Source organism: Thunnus maccoyii, chromosome 22 (assembly GCF_910596095.1).
Source record: "Thunnus maccoyii chromosome 22, fThuMac1.1, whole genome shotgun sequence".
In the NCBI taxonomy this organism is placed as follows: Eukaryota; Metazoa; Chordata; class Actinopteri; order Scombriformes; family Scombridae; genus Thunnus; species Thunnus maccoyii.
In genome coordinates this window covers 21,965,042-21,991,457 of record NC_056554.1, presented here as the reverse complement: position 1 = coordinate 21,991,457, position 26,416 = coordinate 21,965,042, and the positions used below count along the sequence as shown (strand labels likewise).

Below are 26,416 nucleotides of genomic sequence, written 5' to 3'. Positions count from 1 at the left end.
CGTCCTCAATGCGTCTTGGGTGCGTTCACACCTGTACTTAGAGCTGTCCGCTTGTAATCGGATCACCCGAGACGGAGGTTAATGCCAGATGTAAACAGGGCCTTCGACATGTGGACAGGAGGAGTCGGGGCTCGAACCACTGACCTTCTGATTAGTGGACGACCCGCTCTACCTCCTGAATCCAGCAACTATTATTCCCGTTTAAGGAATTGTGTCACATCGATGGTTATATTGATGGTATTTATGGTCTAAAGTTAATGTCAATGAAGATTTATGAAAACAAACAACTTCATTCAGAGTCATATTGATGTTTGTTGATACCTGTGAATATACATTTCTTTCTTATTGTAACCGCTACTCACTATGAATTGTGCTAAGTGCCAAATAAATAGTTACACCAATATCTTACGTATAAGCCCATTAAGGAGGATGATAAGTAAAACACAAGTTCAACTAAGTGAAACTCGCTCACACACATGCTGGACTCCGTTCATTTGTTTTTCTGCCTCTCTCACTCCCCCTCCCTCACTTTTTTCTCTTGTGCATCAGCTAATTGTGCTGCTACTGACAACAGTTCATTCTGCAGGCGCTTACCGCCACCTTCTGGACTTTTAATCAAACTACAACAACAACTCTGGCATTGAATTTGACTGAATATCTGTTAAATACAGGTAAATCAGGTTTGCATATGAGTCAGTGTGTATGCAATAATCAGTGAAGGTTTAACTAACTTTCTTATGCCACTATAAACTACAAACAAGCGTAGTTAACAGTAAGTATTTGTTAGTTTTTTTTTTGTTTTGTTTTGTTTTGTTTTTTTACCAATTTGTTCAACAAGTTCAAGTTTAAAAAGCTAAAAACTTTCACATTTGGGACGTGTTGCTTGATTGACAGGTGTCATATTCACATATACATATATTCACATATTTTGCTGTTTCCATTTAGTCAGAACATCTTATGAGCAGCTCAGCCAATCAAGTTACTGTCTCCACTTGTCTCTGTGATTGTAGTAAAGCACCAGATCATATCATAAATATAAAAATATAAAACTGCTGAGATCAGGGTTAATAACCAGGTGATATGAGGAGCAGGTACGTAGATGCTACAGCAGCAATATTATTGATAAATACTTTTTAATAAATATTTTACAGACAAGCTAAAATATTTTTTCTGTCTTGACAAATCAGGACTCTGATAATAAAAGACAGAAGATTCAACTTCTCTCATAGAAACAGGGATTTATTTATGAATTGAATATTTGCAATACAAACAGTAAATGACGAAAGGTTCATTCAACTAGAATTTAAACAACCTGAAGAGGTCAGAAATATTATTTCATCATCTCTTTATCATCTTTAATAATGTGTTGGATTTATAATCAGATCATATGTGTTTTGTGTAAAATGTTATTATGAAAAGTAACTATGAGGACTAAAGCTGTCAAATAAAAACAGTCCATAAAAGTACAATATTTCCCTCTGATATGTAGTGGAGTTGAAGTATAAAGTAGCACAAGATGGAAATACTCAAGTACCTAAACATTTTATTGACAATACTTGGGTAAATGTAATTAGTTATCTTCCAGAGCTGGTTTTCACTGATATATTTTATGACAAAAGTCATCAAATCTTTTGACTTTTCTCTTTTTGGACGATGAACTGAGGATGTAAACTAACCACAGACACAGGAGGTCAGGCTGATGAGCAGAAGGATCCTGCAGATTATCTTCTCCCTGTGAGAGGAGACAGAGGAGAGGAGTCATCAACACATGAGGTCAAAGTTCAGTCATCACAGGTGTGAGCAGGAAAATCTACCCAAACTTCACACATCACATACAGCCTGTGTCACACTTCACTACAAGCTCTCTGTTGACCTCCTCTGCCTACTGCTTATGCTGATGGTGTTTTCACAGAACTCACTGTGATGCAGTGAGCTACGACCATCAACCTGCTTTCTCATTCACCTTATTGGAATTTTCTGGTCATTTTCAAGCTGTTATTGTGAGCTGTGATGGTAAATGTCTTTTGAGTCTTCTGTATTCAAATGGAAATCAGCCCTGCATATTATTATTATTAGAGGCCACAATAAGTATGAGTAAATCTAAGGATTGTGATTTATTTTATTTATCTATTTGGATCAACAATAGCCACTAACAAGACAGCAACTAGGGTCACATATGGTTTCACCATGATGGCATCTTAGCTATGTGAACTGTTGTGGCCTAAATGTGATCAAATTAGTTCATCAAGACTTGAAATGAAAAGAAAATGAAATGAAATGAAAAGAAATACAATATGAACGAATCACATAAAGTTTTCTCAAATGTTCCAGTTTTTGGAGTCATTGAAGAAAATAACATTTTAGTTCTATTTTTTGTAACCATTCAAAAGTTTGAAGGTAATTACATTGATCAGTATTGTCCTGTTAAACATTGAAACATGTTAAGATTAACTGGCTGCCTGGCAACAAACCCCCTCTTTGCCCAAACAAAACAAGTTGACTGCAGTTTTCATAGATAAAGTACATTCTTTGTAAAACAGTTCACATATTCATACTAATATGACAAGTCAAATAAAAAGTTAATGAGTATCATTTTAATGCATTTTAATGTATGTTTTTGACCCCATACCTGCAGACCATTATACTGTCCTCAGGTTTGGGGTCAGTAGCAACATCTGACTTCTTCACTTCAAATGCAAATTCATATTTTAATGATGAGTTTAATTTGTTAAAACTGTGGTGATCTTCTGTAAATAGTAGTAATGGTAAATAGATTAATTGAGCAAAATGCTAAAAGTGTGATGAACCTCTGACACATGTTGGTTTCTTTAGACTTATTTGTAATATGGTTGAAGCATAAATGAGCAGAAATATCAATAACACTCAAAAGCCTTTTATCATTATAACTCACAATACAATGTTTAGAGGACAATAACGAGGAAATACTGTTAATATTCAGATCTGTGATACTCTGATGTGTCCTGCTGAGAGTTGCTTCTTCAGAGCGATTATTAATAAACTGGTCGAGGTAGATAATTCTAAATAAACTGTTTAATTTACTTTGTTGGTTGATCTATAACAGGATTAGACAATAACGATGCAAAAACATCAACTTTCTGTAAGATGTAAAACACACACACACACACACACACACACACACACACACACACCTTTACCTTTAGTGTCTTGTGTCATTATGAATGAATGACGGAGACAAAGCAGCAGTTCAGATCAGCGTGTTGTAAAATCTCCGGTTCATGATACAAAGTCAACGTGTTACCAGCAGTCTAACCGGTTACTGTGATGATTCTCAAACGTAAATATGTTATAATATTCATTTTAAACGTTAATAAACGTTAAGACGTTATCGTGGTGTAGAGACTACCGCCGTTACCTTTGACCTTTTCCTGCTTTGTTTCGTCACACAGCCAGTAACAGAAACTGAAAGTAAGATCAGTATCAGGAGTCTCAACAGTTTTCCACCTTCAGCTTCAGTACATGATGAGAAAGACTCAGCTTTCCCCTCGTTGGATCAGATGTTTGACCAACAACATTACGTTTAATAGAAACTCTTCATTTAGATGTCAGTGATTTGATCATAAAGACTTAACAGAATAAATGTTAATTGGTTGATGAGTTTTATGAATAGATTCAACTCAAATATTCATATATTCCACATTTCAGCTTGTTTGTACTTGTGAGGATATTTTGATGTGTTGAATTTCTTTATTTGGTGAGTTTCAGGAGGACAGAGTCTTTACTTTAAATTTGAAAAAATAACTGAATAAATATTAGGGTTAAAAAATAAATTATAATAAAGGATGATAAAGTTGTATACTTTGACTTGAATGGCTGCAGTTGCTTTTTGTTTTCTGGTCTGATGTGAATCTTTAAGGCTCTGATGTCACAGTGTTGATCTAAATAAGCCGAGCCTCTTCCTGCTGTAAAACACTGGCTGCACTCCATAATAATAACAGCCTATTTACAGTATTTCCCATCTATGATGTTTCTTTAACTTCTCAACATAGAGCTTTGTTGTTTTATTGTAATGTGCAGTTGAAACTGAGATTTACTGTTGCTGTTTTTAATCCTGTCTGTTACAGCGAGCTCTTATTAACTGTCTGTTATTGATTATCAGTCTTTCACATGTATGTTTGAGAGAAAAGCTTTGAGTTGTTGACACTGGTATTAAGGATAAAGACCAGCAGAGGGAGCTCTTCACTGGAAGTCAGCTCATCTTGTTTAGAGATCCTCACCTGGCTGCAGGTTACAGCTGTTTGCTCATTTACACCTTTAGACTCCTTCAAATGTAACAGATGGATCACAGAGATCTGCTGCTGTTATGTGTTTTAGCTTTGATATTTGATTGTAATTTAAATTTCAGGTTATGATGAGATGATGTGTGTGAAGTCAGAAAACAACTTTTCTCTGTCTGAATAGACTCAGAAAGCCTTTTTTAATTCATGTTATCAGTGATGTACAGACTGGACTGATAAACTTTATGAGTGTGGTTGCACTCAGCAGCCACTGTATTGTTAAAAATATGCTGTATGTGGACACAAACATCAGCAGGTTCAAACACAAACAGTCAAGATTTTAATTTTGGACATGAACAAGTGTAAAGTGTCACAAGTAGAAGAGTTGAACTTTGTGATAGCTGAATTTGTGGAATACAAGTACAATTATTATTATTTTCTGTCCTTTACAGCAGCTGTTGATCAGCCCAAACCTCAGAAATCTGCTGTGAGACCACAACCAGAGAGTCGGGGAAGGACTGATTGCAGCTGTACTTTTTTTATAAACTTTTTTGGACTCTACTTTGCCTTCAGACTTTGTTCTAAACCTGATGAGACAGAAAACATCTATCCAGCAGTATAGAAGTTGTGTTTCTCAGAGATCAGACTTCTGTCTGTCACTGCATCTTTTTACCTTCTGGGTCCATGAAGCTGCTTTTTCCTGCACATCCAACCAGACCTCTGACCTTTTCACCTGAGAGAACCCAGCAGGATGAGAGTGTGAGAGAAGAGAACAACATCTGAGAAGATGCATTTCTTGTTTCTTGAGCTGAGTCATAAAACCAAGAGACACAAACTCCAACACTCAGTCAAAACAAATCTTAGAAGAAGACTCAGAAAACCTGGTGTATTTTAAACACTTTCCCTCTCTGTCTATTTATTAACTGAATCAAATCCTGATTTTAGATGTTTTACATCAGTTAAAGAATTAATAAAAACTTGCTGGTCATTAAACACGACCTGCATGTTTTCAGCTTTTTTGTCGATCCAGAAAAATGTCAAAGACAGACAGAATATTTTAGCTTGTCTATAAAATATTTATTAAAAAGTATTTATTAATAATGTTGCTGCTGTAGCATCTACGTACCTGCTCCTCATATCACCTGGTTATTAACCCTGATCTCAGCAGAGTTTTATATTTTTGTATTTATGATGTGATCTGGTGCTTTACTACAACCACAGAGACAAGTGGAGACAGTAACTTGATTGGCTGAGCTGCCCCATTTCGTTGCTCTGCATTTGGGCAGTCAGCTTTAACTGTGAAAGCCACAACTCAGTGGAATATCCTACCTGATGATATGAAGAACTGTAGTTCAATCAATACATTCAAGGCCAAATGAAAAAATCTACTAAAGACCAGTCAGCTGTGTGACCACTGAGTCTAAACTCCATCTGTGATCTTCTCATCAGCGCAGGTAGTCTTGCTTTTAATTTGACAAGTTTACATTATTCATTTCTAATTGACATTGTGGGTGTTTGTGATGTGCTGTTGTGTTCTGTATTTTGCTTTATACTGTTTGTTGTTATGTTGTTGTATGTTTTGATTGTTGTGGGCTGCGGATGCAAATTAGCTTTGAGCTAACTCCAGTGCAGTGCATCTTTTATGTTTATGACTGCACACTGTCCCAATAAATAAATAAATACAAATTAACACTAATATATATGAGCAAAAACTACAAATCAGCAAAAATTACAAATCAGCAAAAATTACAAATCAGCATATTCATAGCATCCTACAAATATGTTGTTCCTAGGTGTGTGTCCTTACTTGCTTTTAAACATTGATTTCTGTGTTCATTTAGTAACAGTGGTAAAGAATTCCATGTTTTCATCGCTCTATATACTACTGTGCGTTTAAGGAAATTAGTGCGTACCTTGGGAAGTGAAATCCGGCCTACTGTTGCCTGTCTAGTGACATATGACAACAGGAAGTAACTGCAGTTAACCTGATGTAACAGCTACATGAGTCTCATGTTTTACCTGCAAGACTCGTGTTTTAATGCTGTTGTTCATCGTTTCTGATGTGAAAATGTCACACTGGACGATAGAGGAGGAGACGGTAGAGATGCTGGTATATGTCTGTTTAAACGGGAGTTCAACCGACTTCTCAGACAAATGTAGTTAAAAGTGCTGGTCTGTGGCCGAAAACAGCGGCAGCTGAGTTGATCTCTTTGAGTTACTGTTGACTGTGTGAAGCAGCTGCAGACAGAACTTATTATCATGTAGTAACATCTGAGTGTAGGACTCAGGTGAATCTTTCACAGCAGGAAACCTGGTCTCTGTAAATATGTGGGGATTTTAGACCAGGTTCTACATGTGAGCATAAGTACATTCTTCAACTATTGTCATTTTTGTGTCCCTGGCAGAAAGAAGAAAAACCAAAACACATTTCTCATTTTTTATTTTTGTCACACATAATTGACATCAACTGACACATATAAAATTGAAATGATAGATCAGTCATTGTTTTTATCATATAAAAAGTGTCCTTTTATAAAGTCGTTTTTGTTATATTTCCTTTGTCCCTTGGCCGGATTTTGGACATTCAACCCTGCTTAATTTTGAATTTGATATTGATTTAATATTAAGTTAAAATACAAATGACACACAAAATGCCAATATTAATGAAATGCATCATTTGTTGAGTAGAGTCCAGCTGCTGTCCATCCCGACTCTCTGGTTGTTTCTAAGCTTTGGGCTGATCAACAGCTGCTGTAAAGGACATAAAAACTGTTATTAAATTATAATTCACTACTTCACTGGAGATACAATGTGCATATAAAAGATGTGAAGTTATATTAAATGTTTACATTGATCCATAAAAAACTGAAACGTTATATGATGCTTCTATTGAATGACTCCAATATAAAACATTCAATAAAACAATTAAATCAATTAGTTTATTAATGCATTAAACACCAAAAAATGGACAATTTTGATGGATTTTAAAAATTAGAAATAAAGTGCTCAAAAATTTGTTTTTTCTTCTGTGTCAACTCACCACTGATATTAAGCGAGAACTCTTTAACCTCCGTGGGCAGGAACACACCGTGGATCTTGAGTGTTTTGTTGAAGAAACGCCATTCCACTGAGATGTTCATGTTTTCTCCTGTCTGATAGTTTACAGTCATTCTTTGGGGATAAAACATTCCTGAGAAGAAAAGAAAGAGAAAAAGAGATTTTCAACATGGACACCAATAAGACTATAAGTTCTACACGCTGCCGCCATGTTGGAAAGATGCTCTAAATGTTTTATCACAGGCTGCACTCATCACATTTACTGTATTATTTATCTTTTGCAATGCAAATAAATTCACATCAAACAAAATCTTTTAAGTGATAATCTGTGAAACTATCATAGTATTTTGGTTTTATTTTTTACATTTTGGTGACACAACACCCTGTTTATCATTCATAAGCAGCATATAAACCTTTAATAAATGGTTTTGACACACTCAAATGTAGTTATAAGTGTTTATTAATGTATCTGTCAACAACTATAATTCCTGCTGTGGACGCCCATAAGACTGAATGAATGTCAGCTAAAAGGAAAGTGTTTGGTACGAGTCATAAGATCAACTTCTGAATGCAAAGCTAAAATCACATCAAACATCTGAGATCTTTTCTGTGTCTTGCTCATATCTGCAAAACTCACCTCTGAAATAAAACCTCTCAGCAAAGGGTTGTGTGTTCTGCATGTAAACACCTACTTTATCTTTAAAGCTGTATAGTTGAACTCTAACAAACACGTGTGTTGTGGTGTGATTTGTTTGCAGTTTTATTACAGAGAAAATATTGTCTGCATCTAGATGTTAGAATATAATGCAAAACATAACATACTAATATATAAAACTGCTTAATGGGGACAATAAATGAATATAAAATCAAATAATCATACAAAGTCATTTTCTCTTCATATTGCTAACGACAGATTTGCAGGTGAAGGAGACAGAAACACAGTCGGACTGTGAGATGTGTGAAGTCAGAAAACAACTTTTCTCTGTCTGAATAATGAACTGAAGATATGAAACTAACCGTAGACACATAAAGTCACAGTGATGGTCAGCGGGATCCTGAACATCATCTTGTCTCAAACACACACAGCACTTTAATGAAAACTGTTTTGGATGGAAAAGAATAAAAGAAAAGACAATCATACAAGGAGAAAATAATAAAAACACTATGACAAGAATGGAATGTAAAACCAAAAGAAACGGATTTAATTATCACAAAACTGAATACATATAAAAATCCAGCTGAGGTCACATCGTGTCAAACTCAATGATATATAGATGATTTCATTTTTAATCCCAGTAAAGTTCTCTAAAAATGTCTTTAAATCAGTTTCTGACCTCAGGTTGTGATGATGAACAGTGATGGAAAGTAAATTAGTACATTAAAAAAGGATTTATCATGCAAGACTTTTAAGTCAAGTAAATGTAAAGATCAGAATACTTTCTTCCACCACTGATTATTGGTTATAGAAAACCGTCCATATGAAGTCTTACCGTTGCTGTTTGTTTAATTCCCTGATGAGAGTGAAGAAAAAATAAGTATCAGTCAGAGTCACAGTCACACCGACATTTACAACCCGCCCACGGGTGTGACTGTGACTGTGACTCTGACGAATCAGAATCCTTCACTGATTCTGTACTACTGATTCTGATTCGTCAGAATCAGCCACCAATCAACCCGTTCCTCACTGGTTCAGTGAGCCACTGCGCAGTCGCAGTGAGCCACTGCGCAGTCGCGCTCACTGGTAGGTGAAGTCATATCACTGAGCAGTGGCTCAGTGAGCCACTGCTCATTCACTGGTAGGTGAAGTCATATCAGAGGAACTGAGCGCGCTCACAAGCTGCATCAATGAGTAGAATATGGACAGATCTAGACAAGAGGTGTATTTATGTATTTCACTTATATCAGTTTTTAATGCTTTGAAAAATAAAATTTCTAATAAGTCATTAAAATATTGAAAGAATTGCAAATAACAGAAAACACAAACTAATGACTGACATGAAAAGAACTCTGATAGATATTTAGGTTTAGAGGGAAAAATCACTATTTGGTGGAGCTGTTAACAACTCATAGACATGTGAAATGTGACCCCGACTACACACTGCTTTTTGTAAGACGTCAAAAGCCAAAAAGGTTGGAAACCACTGGTTTCATCTTTAACAATGTGTTGTATTTTAAAAGCTTGTTATATTATCCATTGTGTCAAATCTTCATCTGAAAAGTAACTAAAGCTGTCAGATAAATGTAGTGGAGTAGAAAGTACAATATTTCCCTCTGAAATGTAGTGGAGCGGAAGTATAAAGTAGCATCACATGGAAATACTCAAGTAAAGTACAAGAACCTCAAAATTATACTTAAGTACAGTACTTGAGTAAATGTACTTAGTTACTTTCCACCACTGCTGGCTGTCTGGTTACCTGGTAGTTTATTGTGGTTAAAGTAAAGAAACATGTAGAGTCGACAGTGGACTGAACACATTTAATGAGTGATTCATGACATAATTAAACATTCAGAGATCATATGTTGAAAATAAAGAGAAATCAGATCCTCAAAACTGCTGCAAACACACAGCTGAAGATATCAAAAGTACAAAAAATAGAAAATACAATCCCTCCATGTTCCTACAGTCACAGTCATTTGACACAGTATAAACATGTCAAGCTTTACTTTAACATTGTAGAAAATAACAGTCACATTTTATGTTGAAGTTAGAAAGTGCTTCATAGAGTTAAAAGTGCTTTGCAGAAGAATAAAAACATTTCAATGGACATTTGAAAAAGTTGTTCAAAGATTTCAACAAATTATTGCAATTAACTCATTTTTTACATCACATCAACGTCATTAAAACAAGTTTGAACTTTAAATGAATGTGTTTGTCTTCTCCTCCAGGCTGCTGCTGCTTTCATTTGATTTCAGAATTATAATATATTTAGCTTATGTATTAAATATGAAACAGACACAATAAAACATGTACAAATGCAGATCATTACTGCATTCTTATAACAATAATAAGCAGTAAATGTTTGTATGATAAGAAGTAAGTGAGGTACAAGTGCTGGTATGGAACACAAGCTTGTTTCAGTGCAGAAACTTGTAACTTGTTTGAGAAATGAGCATCACAGTAAACAAGTATTTAAAAATAGTTTGGTTAATGTTAATGGTGATGCTGTTTTATTATTGCATATGATGCAGTTTAGAGACTCTGGACTTGAGAGTCGATGCTGAACAGCACAAACATCAAAGTCAGGAGGCAAAAAATAGATATTTTTGTAAATATGTGTTGTGAATTATTTCAGACTATTATTTTACAGTAACTTGGCTGCTGTGAGACTTAGAAACAAAATGAATAAAAGCATCTAGTTGTTGACTATGATGGATTACACATCATCATTAAGTTGAAGTTATTGTCTGTAAGTTGTATTAGAATCAGTGAGAGGAAGGAAAAACATCACCAAGAAGACAAGCTGACACACCAAACACTCACTTCTCTGATCAACACTGTTACTGTGAGGATGAAGTCAACCACACATTAATTATGATGTTTCCCTCTAGTAGTTTGGATCTGATGGAAGTGGTTCAGCTGAATGAGTTGATATGACTCACTCTTGGTACTGATCTTTATCAGAAGCTCAGTGAAGAAACTTCTGTCCTGGTCTTGATCTGTAGGATTGACACGAGACAACGATAAGTGCAAACAAAGTGATTTCACATACAAATCATAACACACAAAATAGTTCCATTTTAAACAGGAAAAGTAAACATACCTTCTTTTACCTCAACAAACGCATACTGCATCTACTAGAAATATTAGACCAGTAACTATTAGAACTCTGCTGTTTGCAGCTCCGAGAGTTGTTTTAACTTTGTTCCAATCATATGATCTAACTTCTTCCTCCTTTAGACCTCCTGGTGTGTGTTTTACACCTGCAAGAAGACAGAAAACAAGTGTTTGTATCTGATATCAGGTGCATCAATCAATCATCAGTAGGTTGGAGAACATTTATATTCATTCAGCAAATGTTGAAATGAGGAACATAAATCAATTAGTAAGTATTCTTCTCACATAGAATGTTTTACAGTAACAGCAATCAGCTGCCAGTCATGTAACAATAATGACAGCATTTGGCCAGATGGTGGTGCTATAACAAAGCTTATTTACATATGAGCCAAAGGCTGCTGAGCTGCCTGACTTGATTGTAATTTAAATTTCAGGTTATGATGAGATGATGTGTCAGAAAACAACTTTTCTCTGTCTGAATAGACTCAGAAAGCCTTTTTTAATTCATGTTATCAGTGATGTACAGACTGGACTGATAAACTTTATGAGTGTGATTGCACTCAGCAGCCACTGTATTGTTAAAAATATGCTGTATGTGGACACAAACATCAGCAGGTTCAAACACAAACAATCCAGATTTTAATTTTGGACATGAACAAGTGTGAAATGTCACAAGTAGAAGAGTTCAACATTGTAATAGCTGAATTTGTGGAATACAAGTACAATTATTATTATTCTCTGTCCTTTACAGCAGCTGTTGATCAGCCCAAACATCAGAAATCTGCTGTGAGACCACAACCAGAGAGTCGGGGAAGGACTGATTGCAGCTTTTTTTAAAAAACTTTTTTGGACTCTACTTTGCCTTCAGACTTTGTTCTAAACTTGATGAGACAGAAAACATCTTTGCAGCAGAATAGGAGTTGTGTTTCTCAGAGATCAGACTTGTGTCTGTCACTGCATCTTTTTACCTTCTGGGTCCATGAAGCTGCTTTTTCCTGCACATCCAACCAGACCTCTGACCTTTTCACCTGAGAGAACCCAGCAGGATGACAGTGTGAGAGAGGAGAACAACATCTGAGAAGATGCATTTCTTGTTTCCTGAGCTGAGTCATAAAACCAAGAGACACAAACTCCAACACTCAGTCAAAACAAATCTTAGAAGAAGACTCAGAAAACCTGAATCAAATCCTGATTTTAGATGTTTTACATCAGTTAAAGAATTAATAAAAACTTGCTGGTCATTAAACACGACCTGCATGTTTTCAGCTTTTTTGTCGATCCAGAAAAATGTCAAAGACAGACAGAATATTTTAGCTTGTCTATAAAATATTTATTAAAAAGTATTTATTAATAATGTTGCTGCTGTAGCATCTACGTACCTGCTCCTCATATCACCTGGTTATTAACCCTGATCTCAGCAGAGTTTTATATTTTTGTATTTATGATGTGATCTGGTGCTTTACTACAACCACAGAGACAAGTGGAGACAGTAACTTGATTGGCTGAGCTGCCCCATTTCGTTGCTCTGCATTTGGGCAGTCAGCTTTAACTGTGAAAGCCACAACTCAGTGGAATATCCTACCTGATGATATGAAGAACTGTAGTTCAATCAATACATTCAAGGCCAAATGAAAAAATCTACTAAAGACCAGTCAGCTGTGTGACCACTGAGTCTAAACTCCATCTGTGATCTTCTCATCAGCGCAGGTAGTCTTGCTTTTAATTTGACAAGTTTACATTATTCATTTCTAATTGACATTGTGGGTGTTTGTGATGTGCTGTTGTGTTCTGTATTTTGCTTTATACTGTTTGTTGTTATGTTGTTGTATGTTTTGATTGTTGTGGGCTGCGGATGCAAATTAGCTTTGAGCTAACTCCAGTGCAGTGCATCTTTTATGTTTATGACTGCACACTGTCCCAATAAATAAATAAATACAAATTAACACTAATATATATGAGCAAAAACTACAAATCAGCAAAAATTACAAATCAGCAAAAATTACAAATCAGCATATTCATAGCATCCTACAAATATGTTGTTCCTAGGTGTGTGTCCTTACTTGCTTTTAAACATTGATTTCTGTGTTCATTTAGTAACAGTGGTAAAGAATTCCATGTTTTCATCGCTCTATATACTACTGTGCGTTTAAGGAAATTAGTGCGTACCTTGGGAAGTGAAATCCGGCCTACTGTTGCCTGTCTAGTGACATATGACAACAGGAAGTAACTGCAGTTAACCTGATGTAACAGCTACATGAGTCTCATGTTTTTACCTGCAAGACTCGTGTTTTAATGCTGTTGTTCATCGTTTCTGATGTGAAAATGTCACACTGGACGATAGAGGAGGAGACGGTAGAGATGCTGGTATATGTCTGTTTAAACGGGAGTTCAACCGACTTCTCAGACAAATGTAGTTAAAAGTGCTGGTCTGTGGCCGAAAACAGCGGCAGCTGAGTTGATCTCTTTGAGTTACTGTTGACTGTGTGAAGCAGCTGCAGACAGAACTTATTATCATGTAGTAACATCTGAGTGTAGGACTCAGGTGAATCTTTCACAGCAGGAAACCTGGTTTCTGTAAATATGTGGGGATTTCAGACCAGGTTCTACATGTGAGCATAAGTACATTCTTCAACTATTGTCATTTTTGCGTCCCTGGCAGAAAGAAGAAAAACCAAAACACATTTCTCATTTTTTAATTTTTGTCACACATAATTGACACCAAATGACACATTGATACAGCTGCATAGATGTTTTCCGTCTCATTAGGAGATTTATAAAAAACAAAGTCTGAAGGCAAAGCAGAGTCCAACACAGACAGCAAGTACAACTGCTGCTACTGTCAGTCCAACATAGGGGCTGATCTTGACTTGACTCTCTGGTTGTGGTCTCACAGCAGGTTTCTAAGCTTTGGGCTGATCAACAGCTGCTGTAAAAGACATAAAAACTGTTATTAAATTATAATTCACTACTTCACTGGAGATACAATGTGCATATAAAAGATGTGAAGTTATATTAAATGTTTACATTGATCCATAAAAAACTGAAACGTTGTATGATGTTTCTATTGAATGACTTCAATATAAAACATTCAATAAAACAATTAAATCAATTAGTTTATTAATGCATTAAACACCAAAAAATGGACAATTTTGATATATTGAAAAAAATGTTCAAATGATCCAATATTTCACCAAAAATCAAAGATCAGAGAAAAAGTCCAAGAACTGAAAACAGATTTGTGTATCAGAACTTTTTTTTTTCTTGTGTGTCAACTCACCAGTGATATTAAACCAGAACTCTTTAACCTCCGTGGGCAGGAACACACCGTGGATCTTGAGTGTTTTGTTGAAGAAACGCCATTCCACCGAGATGTTCATGTTTTCTCCTGTCTGATAGTTTACAGTCATTCTTTGGGGATAAAACATTCCTGAGAAGAAAAGAAAGAGAAAAAGAGATTTTTTAAAAAAAATAATCATTTCAACATGGACACCAATAAGACTATAAGTTCTACACGCTGCCGCCATGTTGGAAAGATGCTCTAAATGTTTTATCACAGGCTGCACTCATCACATTTACTGTATTATTTATCTTTTACAATGCAAATAAATTCACATCAAACAAAATCTTTAAGTGATAATCTGCGAAGCTACCATAGTATGTTGGTTTTATTTTTTATATTTTGGTGACACAACACCCTGTTTATCATTCATAAGCAGCATATAAACATTTAATAAATGTTAATAACACACTAAAATGTAGTTATAAGTGTTTATTAATGTATCTGTCAACAACTATAATTCCTGCTGTGGACGCCCATAAGACTGAATGAATGTCAGCTAAAAGGAAAGTGTTTGGTACGAGTCATAAGATCAACTTCTGAATGCAAAGCTAAAATCACATCAAACATCTGAGATCTTTTCTGTGTCTTGCTCATATCTGCAAAACTCACCTCTGAAATAAAACCTCTCAGCAAAGGGTTGTGTGTTCTGCATGTAAACACCTACTTTATCTTTAAAGAAGTATAGTTGAACTCTAACAGACACGTGTGTTGTGGTGTGATTTGTTTGCAGTTTTATTACAGAGAAAATATTGTCTGCATCTAGATGTTAGAATATAATGCAAAACATAACATACTAATACATAAAACTGCTTAATGGGGACAATAAATGAATATAAAATCAAATAATCATACAAAGTCATTTTCTCTTCATATTGCTAACGACAGATTTGCAGGTGAAGGAGACAGAAACACAGTCGGACTGTGAGATGTGTGAAGTCAGAAAACAACTTTTCTCTGTCTGAATAATGAACTGAAGATATGAAACTAACCGTAAACACATAAAGTCACAGTGATGGTCAGCGGGATCCTGAACATCATCTTGTCTCAAACACACACAGCACTTTAATGAAAACTGTTTTGGATGGAAAAGAATAAAAGAAAAGACAATCATACAAGGAGAAAATAATAAAAACACTATGACAAGAATGGAATGTAAAACCAAAAGAAACGGATTTAATTATCACAAAACTGAATACATATAAAAATCCAGCTGAGGTCACATCGTGTCAAACTCAATGATTTATAGATGATTTCATTTTTAATCCCAGTAAAGTTCTCTAAAAATGTCTTTAAATCAGTTTCTGATCTCAGGTTATGATGATGAACAGTGATGGAAAGTAAATTAGTACATTAAAAAAGGATTTATCATGCAAGACTTTTAAGTCAAGTAAATGTAAAGATCAGAATACTTTCTTCCACCACTGATTATTGGTTATAGAAAACCGTCCATATGAAGTCTTACCGTTGTTGTTTGTTGAATTCCCTGATGAGAGTGAAGAAAAAACTCAGTCACAGTCACACTCACATCTAAATTGGGTGTGACTGTGACTGTGACTGTGACGAATCAGAATCCTTCACTGATTCTGTACTACTGATTCTGATTCGTCAGAATCAGCCGTCAATCAACCCGTTCCTCTGCGCTCACTGAGCTCAGAGGAACTGCACAAAATGTTGAGTTCCTCTGACCTCAGACAGCGCGCGCTCACTGAGCGCTCACTCAGCTCACTCATATTAACATTTCTACAAACGTATCATATTAACATTTCTACCCGTTGAATAATGATGTTTTATGGCGTGACAACGCTGTGGTTAAGGTCTAGTTAGACAGAAGACACAAAAGGTAATATGTGTGTGTTAGATCTTACAGAAAGTTGGTGTTTTTTCCAACGTTACATTCAAATCCTGTTATAGATCAACCAGCAAAGTAAATTCCAAAAACAATGTCAACAATTATCCACCTTGACCAGCTTATTGAAAATCAAAAGGAACCTCCAGGTCTTCTCGCTTTTATGTTATGATGGACTAGTGGCATATGACAAGAGGAAGTTACTGCAGTTAACCTGATGTAACAGCTACATGAGTCTCATGTTTTACCTGCAAGACTCGTGTTTTAATGCTGTTGTTCATCGTTTCTGATGTGAAAATGTCACACTGGACGATAGAGGAGGAGACGGTAGAGATTTTCTCATTTTTTATTTTCATCACACATAATTGACACCAAATGATACATATAAAATTGAAATGATAGATCAGTCATTGTTTTTATCATATTAAATGTGTCCTTTTATAAAGTTGTTTTTGCTATATTTCCTTTGACGCTTGGCCGGATTTTGGACATTCAACCCTGCTTAATTTTGAATTTAATATTGATTTAATATTAAGTTAAAATACAAATGACACACAAAATTTCAATGAAATATATTATTTGTTGAGTAGAGTCCAGCTGCTGTCAGTAGAGGCCGATCCTTCTCCGACTTTCTGGTTGTTTCTAAGCTTTGGGCTGATCAACAGCTGCTGTAAAGGACATAAAAACTGTTATTAAATTATAATTCACTACTTCACTAGAGATACAATGTGCATATAAAAGATGTGAAGTTTTATTAAATGTTTACATTGATCCATAACAAACTGAAACGTTGTATGATGCTTCTATTGAATGACTTCAATATAAAACATTCAATAAAACAATTAAATCAATTAGTTTATTAATGCATTAAACACCAAAAAATGGACAATTTTGATATATTGAAAAAAATGTTCAAATGATCCAATATTTCACCAAAAATCAAAGATCAGAGAAAAAGTCCAAGAACTGAAAACAGATTTGTGTATCAGAACTTTTTTTTTTCTTGTGTGTCAACTCACCAGTGATATTAAACCAGAACTCTTTAACCTCCGTGGGCAGGAACACACCGTGGATCTTGAGTGTTTTGTTGAAGAAACGCCATTCCACCGAGATGTTCATGTTTTCTCCTGCCTGATAGTTTACGGTCATTCTTTGGGGATAAAACATACCTGAGAAGAAAAGAAAGAGAAAAAGAGATTTAAAAAAAAAAAAAATAATCATTTCAACATGGACACCAATAAGACTATAAGTCCTACACGCTGACGTCATGTTGGAAAGATGCTCTAAATGTTTTATCACAGGCTGCACTCATCACATTTACTGTATTATTTATCTTTTACAATGCAAATAAATTCACATCAAACAAAATCTTTAAGTGATAATCTGTGAAGCTACCATAGTATTTGGTTTTATTTTCATATTTTGGTGACACAACACCCTGTTTATCATTCATAAGCAGCATATAAACCTTTAATAAATGTTAATAACACACTCAAATGTAGTTATAAGTGTTTATTAATGTATCTGTCAACAACTATAATTCCTGCTGTGGACGCCCATAAGACTGAATGAATGTCAGCTAAAAGGAAAGTGTTTGGTACGAGTCATAAGATCAACTTCTGAATGCAAAGCTAAAATCACATCAAACATCTGAGATCTTTTCTGTGTCTTGCTCATATCTGCAAAACTCACCTCTGAAATAAAACCTCTCAGCAAAGGGTTGTGTGTTCTGCATGTAAACACCTACTTTATCTTTAAAGCTGTATAGTTGAACTCTAACAAACACGTGTGTTGTGGTGTGATTTGTTTGCAGTTTTATTACAGAGAAAATATTGTCTGCATCTAGATGTTAGAATATAATGCAAAACATAACATACTAATATATAAAACTGCTTAATGAGGACAATAAATGAATATAAAATCAAATAATCATACAAAGTCATTTTCTCTTCATATTGCTAACGACAGATTTGCAGGTGAAGGAGACAGAAACACAGTCGGACTGTGAGATGTGTGAAGTCAGAAAACAACTTTTCTCTGTCTGAATAATGAACTGAAGATATGAAACTAACCGTAGACACATAAAGTCACAGTGATGGTCAGCGGGATCCTGAACATCATCTTCTCTCAAACACACACAGCACTTTAATGAAAACTGTTTTGGGTGGAAAAGAATAAAAGAAAAGACAATCATACAAGGAGAAAATAATAAAAACACTATGACAAGAATGGAATGTAAAACCAAAAGAAACGGATTTAATTATCACAAAACTGAATACATATAAAAATCCAGCTGAGGTCACATCGTGTCAAACTCAATGATTTATAGATGATTTCATTTTTAATCCCAGTAAAGTTCTCTAAAAATGTCTTTAAATCAGTTTCTGATCTCAGGTTATGATGATGAACAGTGATGGAAAGTAAATTAGTACATTAAAAAAGGATTTATCATGCAAGACTTTTAAGTCAAGTAAATGTAAAGATCAGAATACTTTCTTCCACCACTGATTATTGGTTATAGAAAATCGTCCATATGAAGTCTTACCGTTGCTGTTTGTTTAATTCCCTGATGAGAGTGAAGAAAAAATCAGTATCAGTCACAGTCACAGTGCCATGTCCAGATCCGAGACCGACTCCATTCGGACGATCCATCAATCCCTTACACTCAGCACTTAGTCCTCTTCCCCCCTTTATACTCAAAGTATTTGTGTGGTGTCGTTCCCTCCTTTTCCTTTATTATTTTGTTATATTTCGTCATGAAATAAAGGGACAGGTTGACACATGCACTGTACTGCACTGAAAAGCCCACTGAGATAGTCTGTGTGCAGACTAACTTCCACACCAGGTGCTCAAGCTGTAAAGACTGATAATTACACCTTGAGGTGGACGGGCAGTCCACGCCTCTACTTGAAGAGTTTACCAACTTTTATGTAAACAGTGTCACGGCTCTTGTCAATCAGATGTAATTGTCTTTTTAATATTAGAGTAACTGATCGCTCACTGAGCTGAGCTCACTGAGCTGAGCTGAGCTCAGTGACAACTGATCGCTCACTGAGCTGAGCTCACTGAGCTGAGCTGAGCTCAGTGAGCTCAGCTCAGTGAGCGATCAGTTGTCAGCGCTCACTGAGCTCAGTCAGTCACTCAGCTCAGTGAGCGCGCGCTCAATTACTCTGCGCTCAGTGAGCGCAGAGGAACGGGTTGATTGACGGCTGATTCTGACGAATCAGAATCCTTCACTGTCAAGGATTCCGCTCAGTGAGCGCGCGCTCACTGTCTACACTCAGGAACTGTGCGCGCACCCACACTGTGTACACGGCGCGTTCACGGAGCATAAATTATGACATTTAAGTTTAATAATCATCTTACATTCTGTGTCAAGACATCTAAACAGTCTAAAACCATCTAACAGGTGTGTCTTCCTCATATCTGTGTGATGTGTCTCATTCTGTCCATTTCAACCTACATCCACCAACTGTCTGACTGAGGACCTCACCTGCCTGAAGGCCAAAGATTACAGAGTCTATCATCAAAGTTCTCAAAAACTACATTCAGCAACAACAAAATAATGATGATAAACTTTATTAATATTCAAACAGTTACAAAGTGATTTACAAGCTGCATCAATGACGAGAATATGGACAGATCTAGACAAGAGGTGTATTTATGTATTTCACTTATATCAGTTTTTAACGCTGTGGAAAATACAATTATTAATAAGTCATTCAAATATTGAAAGAATTGCAAATAACAGAAAACACAAACTAATGACTGACATGAAAAGAAACTCATAGACATGTGAAATGTGACCCCGACTACACACTGCTTTTTGTAAGATGTCAAAAGCCAGAAAGGTTGGAAACCACTGGTTTCATCTTTAACAATGTGTTGTATTTTAAAAGCTTGTTATATTATCCATTGTGTCAAATCTTCATCTGAAAAGTAACTAAAGCTGTCAAATAAATGTAGTGGAGTAGAAAGTACAATATTTCCCTCTGAAATGTAGTGGAGTGGAAGTATAAAGTAGCAACACATGGAAATACTCAAGTTAAGTACAAGAACCTCAAAATTATATTTAAGTGCAGTACTTGAGTAAATGTACTTGGTTACTTTCCACCACTGCTGGCTGTCTGGTTACCTGGTAGTTTATTGTGGTTAAAGTAAAGAAACATGTAGAGTCGACAGTGGACTGAACACATTTAATAAGTGATTCATGACATAATTAAACATTCAGAGATCATATGTTGAAAATAAAGAGAAATCAGATCCTCAAAACTGCTGCAAACACACAGCTGAAGATATCAAAAGTACAAAAAATAGAAAATACAATCCCTCCATGTTCCTACAGTCACAGTCATTTTACACAGTATAAACATGTCAAGCTTTACTTTAACATTGTAGAAAATAACAGTCACATTTTATGTTGAAGTTAGAAAGTGCTTCATAGAGTTAAAAGTGCTTTGCAGGAGAATTAAAACATTTCTATGGACATTTGAAAAAGTTGTTCAAAGATTTCAACAAATTATTGCAATTAACTCATTTTTTACATCACATCAACGTCATTAAAACAAGTTTGAACTTTAAATGAATGTGTTTGTCTTCTCCTCCAGGCTGCTGCTGCTTTCATTTGATTTCAGAATTATAATATATTTAGCTTATGTATTAAATATGAAATAGACACAATAAAACATGTACAAATGCACATCATTACTGCATTCTTATAACAATGATAAGCAGTAAATGTTTGTATGATAAGAAGTAAGTGAGGTACAAGTGCTGGTATGGAACACAAGCTTGGTTCAGTGCAGAAACTTGTAACTTGTTTGAGAAATGTGCATCACAGTAAACAAGTATTTAAAAATAGTGTGGTTAATGTTAATGGTGATGCTGTTTTATTACTGCATGTGATGCAGTTTAGAGACTCTGGACTTGAGAGTCGATGCTGAACAACACAAACATCAAAGTCAGGAGGCAAAAATAGATGTTTTTGTAAATATGTGTTGTGAATTATTTCAGACTATTATTTTACAGTAACTTGGCTGCTGTGAGGCTTAGAAACAAAATGAATAAAAGCATCTAGTTGTCTGTGATGGATTACACATCATCATTAAGTTGAAGTTATTGTCTGTAAGTTGTATTAGAATCAGTGAGAGGAAGGAAAAACATCACAAAGAAGACAAGCTGACACACCAAACACTCACTTCTCTGATCAACACTGTTACTGTGAGGATGAAGTCAACCACACATTAATTATGATGTTTCCCTCTAGTAGTTTGGATCTGATGGAAGTGGTTCAGCTGAATGAGTTGATATGACTCACTCTTGGTACTGATCTTTATCAGAAGCTCAGTGAAGAAACTTCTGTCCCGGTCGTGATCTGTAGGATTGACACGAGACAACGATAAGTGCAAACAAAGTGATTTCACTTACAAATCATAACACACAAAATAGTTCCATTTTAAACAGGAACAGTAAACATACCTTCTTTTACCTCAACAAACGCATACTGCATCTACTAGAAATATTAGACCAGCAACTATTAGAACTCTGCAGTTTGCAGCTCCGAGAGTTGTTTTAACTTTGTTTCAATCATATGATCTAACTTCTTCTTCTTTGGACCTCCTGGTGTGTGTTTTACACCTGCAAGAAGACAGAAAACAAGTGTTTGTATCTGATATCAGGTGCATCAATCAATCATCAGTAGGTTGGAGAACATTTATATTCATTCAGCAAATGTAGAAATGAGGAACATAAATCAATTAGTAAGTATTCTTCTCACATAGAATGTTTTACAGTAACAGCAATCAGCTGCCAGTCATGTAACAATAATGACAGCATTTGGCCAGATGGTGGTGCTATAACAAAGCTTATTTACATATGAGCCAAAGGCTGCTGAGCTGCCTGACATGGAAACAAACTTTGTTTTTCTGTAGATTACTTGGATAATAAGTTGAAAATAAGTTTGTCAGTTTGGTGGGGAAGTAGAGGTAACATTGCAAACAATGTTGAAGCTCTGACTTTTGTCTTGAAGGCAACATTATTACATATGTGCAAGTTTTGGAACTTTGACCATGTTTAACATAGATAACCAACATTGTAATACTATAAAAATGACAGAAAATCATTTAAAAGCATGATATGTCCCCTTTAACTAATCAGCCTGATCAATGTTGTAGTTTAATCTCATTCATTGTTTGTCCTTCTTGACAGTTTCAGTTCATGTCGATGTTAAAACCAGTTTACAAAGATGAAACATGGCATGGAACAGTAAATTCTTCACAGTAAATATGCTGATTTTTTGTCAACATGTTGTCACATGTTGTATTATTATTATTACCACATTAGCCATGTGGTGCAGTGGTTTATGTGATACATCTGAATGGCCAAGTAGCAAATAAAATACATTTGTAGCCTTGAAATCAGATTTGTGCATCAAATTATTTGTATATGAGTTACCATGGTAACAGCTCACCATGTTGCTTACCTTCAGTTATCTTGGGTGTGGTGAGGAACACATGGCTGGTCCCTCCATGAGGCGTCTGAGTCACATTCAAGACAAAATGTTCTGTTGATGTAAATCAGCAGGTTACTCTCAGACTCTTCCTAATGCAACATATTTACTAGTTAGAGTTCTGCTGACTCACCAGAGACCTCCAGCACCATCTTTTCAGGATCTGTACTGAGCCTTAAACATCAAACTAACCACAGACAGAGGAGGCCAGAACGAGGAGCAGCAGGATCCAGATCATCTTCTCCCTGCAGAGAGGAGACAGTTTTATTAGAGGGTTTTATTCAAACAGGACAGCTTGGTAGATCACTGGCATCCCTGAATTTAAATAAGTGCATCCTCAGCATGATGAGTTCTCCTGTTAAGGTTTGTAATGTTTATAAATCAGTGAAAATAAAATTTAAAGCCACATTAAAGTATCATTTTGTGCATTTCTGTTGTATAAATGGAATAAAATCTTTTATAAATCAGGATAAAAACACTTCAAAGTATTTTCTTCTAATTTTGAAAGCATGTGGTTGAATATTTTCTCAGTATTAAATCCCAAGTGACAGATCATTAAATGCAAATAATCAAACAACATTTAAAAACTGCAATAATTCAGTTCTGACACTTTGTCTTTGTGTGTAATGTTATCATGACTCTAATTTGTTGGGAAAGTACATTTTTTCAGCCGTTAGATGATGTTTAAACACACACATGTGACTCCAGTTAATGAATAAAAACACAATGAGCTCTGTGAGCCTCCAGCTTTAAAAGCTCCTGTTAACATTAGTTAGTTAACATGAATCCAGCACCTTGTTTCATATTATTCTGTATACATTTATTTCAGATAGTAGCATTTAAAAAACAACATTAATATAAATCTTACCTGTTCTTGTGAGATGTTTTGTCTGTCAGCTGTTCTCAGGAACCATGAACAAGCAGGTGAGGATGAAGTTTTCCTGCTGAACAACTTGCTGGATGCATTGAATCAACCTGATGTTTACCTGGAAATGAAACACAGTTGTTTAAAATAATGTCATTTCTTTCTGTCCTTCAACTTGATAAATTCTAGTCAACTTTCCACAGTTACCAGAGATACTAAACACATCGATGGTTATATTGATGGTATTTATGGTCTAAAGTGAATGTTAATGAAGATTTATGAAAACAAACAACTTCATTCAGAGTCATATTGATGTTTGTTGATACAGATTTACACGTTTGAATTTGACATCATGTCCTCTATTCACACATACAAGTTTCCAAAAACTCACTGCAACAGTTTCAAGCTTTCATTTATCTCAATAAGACAATAAGAACTGTCTGTTGATTCTTCACACTTTATTTCTCTTATCTTTATTCTTCTTTTAACAAACATCCTTATTGTCTGAATCGCGTGTACAGCTCTGGCACTTTTAATGTCTTTTGTTGTCTTGTTGTGTTTTTATTGTGTGACAATAAAGATCTGAACTGAACTAGACAACAATGACATTAAGTGATGTATTTGTGACACTGATACATCTAGAGGAAACTCTACAGGTGCAGGTTTATGTATCTCTGAATATGTTCAACATGTTCAGCAGTTTAACCGCTTAAAGATTAAAGTGGTTGCTTCATTTCCTTGTTGTGCACTTGAACTCAGCAGCGACTGCGCAGCAACAATTTCTATCCAAACAATTATCAATAAAGAAGAACTTCGTTAAAACAAAGTTTTAAAAAAATACAGAGATAGATTTTAAATTTGTCCAAACTTTGTCTTGTGCTGTATATATAAATATTTGTATTTCCTGCTGAATGTGCGCACTGTCCTCCTGTCATCAACAGTAATGAAGAAACATGAGTTCAGCTGTAATTCAATATTTTAGATCAACTGTATGTTACTTACTTGTTTAGAGGCGAGCGAGCAGAGATCTGTTCCTCTTTATGTCACCTGAATTATCAGCTGCACATACGAACTGCTTCACTACACAACAGTAAATGTGTCAGATGAGGAAGTAGCTGAGTCTGTTTGAAACAACCTGTCTGATAAAACTGCGTCATCAGCTCAGCAAATCAAACTGAGTCACATGACCAGTGGTTTCATTTAGAGGACTGAAGACGAACTGCGATCTTAAAATACATAAAATTCAATACAGAGCAGCACTGGTAGATTTATAGGCTACTTTAATATCTGACATTAGTGCAGACGTTTCCTTTACAATAGTACAAAGCAATTAAATAATAAAATAATACAGAGAACAAATACAGGCACATTAAACGTAACGTATAATAGAAAAATATATACAAAAACCAACAAAATTGCACATTTCAGAAGTGAGATCAATGTAACAGACTCACATTCAGCTGATGTTATAAGAAAAGCAGATAAATTAGATAAAAGAGTGATAGAAAAATAATATAAGGTGCACAAAAATAAAGTTTATTTAAAAAAATGTCTAAAACAACTTGTCCATATGTAGGAACAATTCAACAGACCACCGAGAAGTTCAATTAGATTTCTGAGAAATCCTAAAAATAATATAAAATTCATTTTTTAATGTTGAAAAAACTTCACACAACTGATTCCTCAATTTATACATCTTCATTTAGAGGAGAACTGAAGGCGGCAACTTGTAGATCAAAGGCTGCGTCAGAGGGAGAACGACGATTATTTAGTTTTAGTCTCCTCCTCTTACCCTTTGAACCCAAAATGAGCTCTGACAGGCTAGCGGCTCATTTTATAGCGTGTTCTTGCTCCGCTGTGACACGTGTGAAAGTCGCGTCTAATTCAAACCGTCTTCCTCACCTCATTCTGATGCAGCTTCTGATCTACAAGCTTCACACAACCTCACTGAAACCCACTGAAACATCTCCGTGGAAGGATTTAATGTTACTTTCGTGTTGGAATAACTTTACTGACCCTTTTTCGCTTTTTGGGTCGATTTCGCTCCGTCTTCTTCTTCTGCTGACAGTTTAAATGTAAAAGGTAAGAGGAGAAGGAGTGGAGGGTTTCTGGAGCTTTATGTCAACCTTCTCACAACAGTTACTGACTTCATGTTTTACTACAGTATTCATCAAAATATCTGAATATTATTCAGCTAAAACATGAATATTCCTGCACATTGACCTCTGAGATATTATTATTATTATTATTATTATTATTATTATTATCATTATTATTAATGTTATTATTATTATTATTAGTTTTAAGCTTTCTGTTAGTTTGGGATCAAACTTTATAACATATTGGTTGTAATGTGCATATTTAGATATGTTTCACTTCATCTGTTGCTGCTGTGACAACATGTGAATTTCTGGCGCCATCTTGTGACAGAAATACATGACTGCAACAGAAACTTTTTAATGTTAAATTTATTCAGAAACAAACTCAAGATTTTTGTAATTGACTTTTGAAATGACTAATGTTTGTGTGGTTTTAGTCCACATTGTTTCTGACATGAGAATCGAGGTTTGATGTTGTAGATTTTCCTTCTCACACCTGTGATGACTGAACTTTGACCTCATGTGTTTATGACTCCTCTCCTCTGTCTCCTCTCACAGGGAGAAGATGATCTGCAGGATCCTTCTGCTCATCAGCCTGACCTCCTGTGTCTGTGGTTAGTTTACATCCTCAGTTCATCATCCAAAAAGAGAAAAGTCAAAAGATTTGATG

General features: G+C 35.3%; 1 protein-coding gene and 1 long non-coding RNA gene across 11 annotated transcripts in view; both read right to left on the bottom strand.

Moving 5' to 3' along the window:
- The window catches only part of LOC121889443, a 122,718-nt gene that overhangs the window by 51,385 nt on the left and 44,917 nt on the right, over positions 1 to 26,416 (bottom strand). For all 5 annotated transcript variants that reach the window (XM_042401408.1, XM_042401409.1, XM_042401404.1 and 2 more), the window contains exon 2: positions 1,677 to 1,732. In XM_042401408.1, coding sequence (XP_042257342.1) covers positions 1,677 to 1,732 — 56 coding nt within the window. The remainder of the gene's footprint in view (positions 1 to 1,676; positions 1,733 to 26,416) is intronic.
- On the bottom strand, positions 10,748 to 24,800 carry LOC121889451. 6 transcript variants are annotated; one of them, XR_006093525.1, is made up of 6 exons: positions 24,650 to 24,800; positions 23,651 to 23,768; positions 22,916 to 23,027; positions 22,756 to 22,836; positions 11,075 to 11,234; positions 10,748 to 10,970 (listed from the first exon to the last, which is right to left on the bottom strand). It is a non-coding gene; the product is annotated as an uncharacterized LOC121889451 (long non-coding RNA). The 6 variants fall into 6 exon arrangements; XR_006093526.1 differs by having other exon boundaries at positions 22,756 to 22,810; XR_006093530.1 differs by lacking the exons at positions 10,748 to 10,970; positions 11,075 to 11,234 and adding exons at positions 21,339 to 21,648; positions 21,753 to 21,911.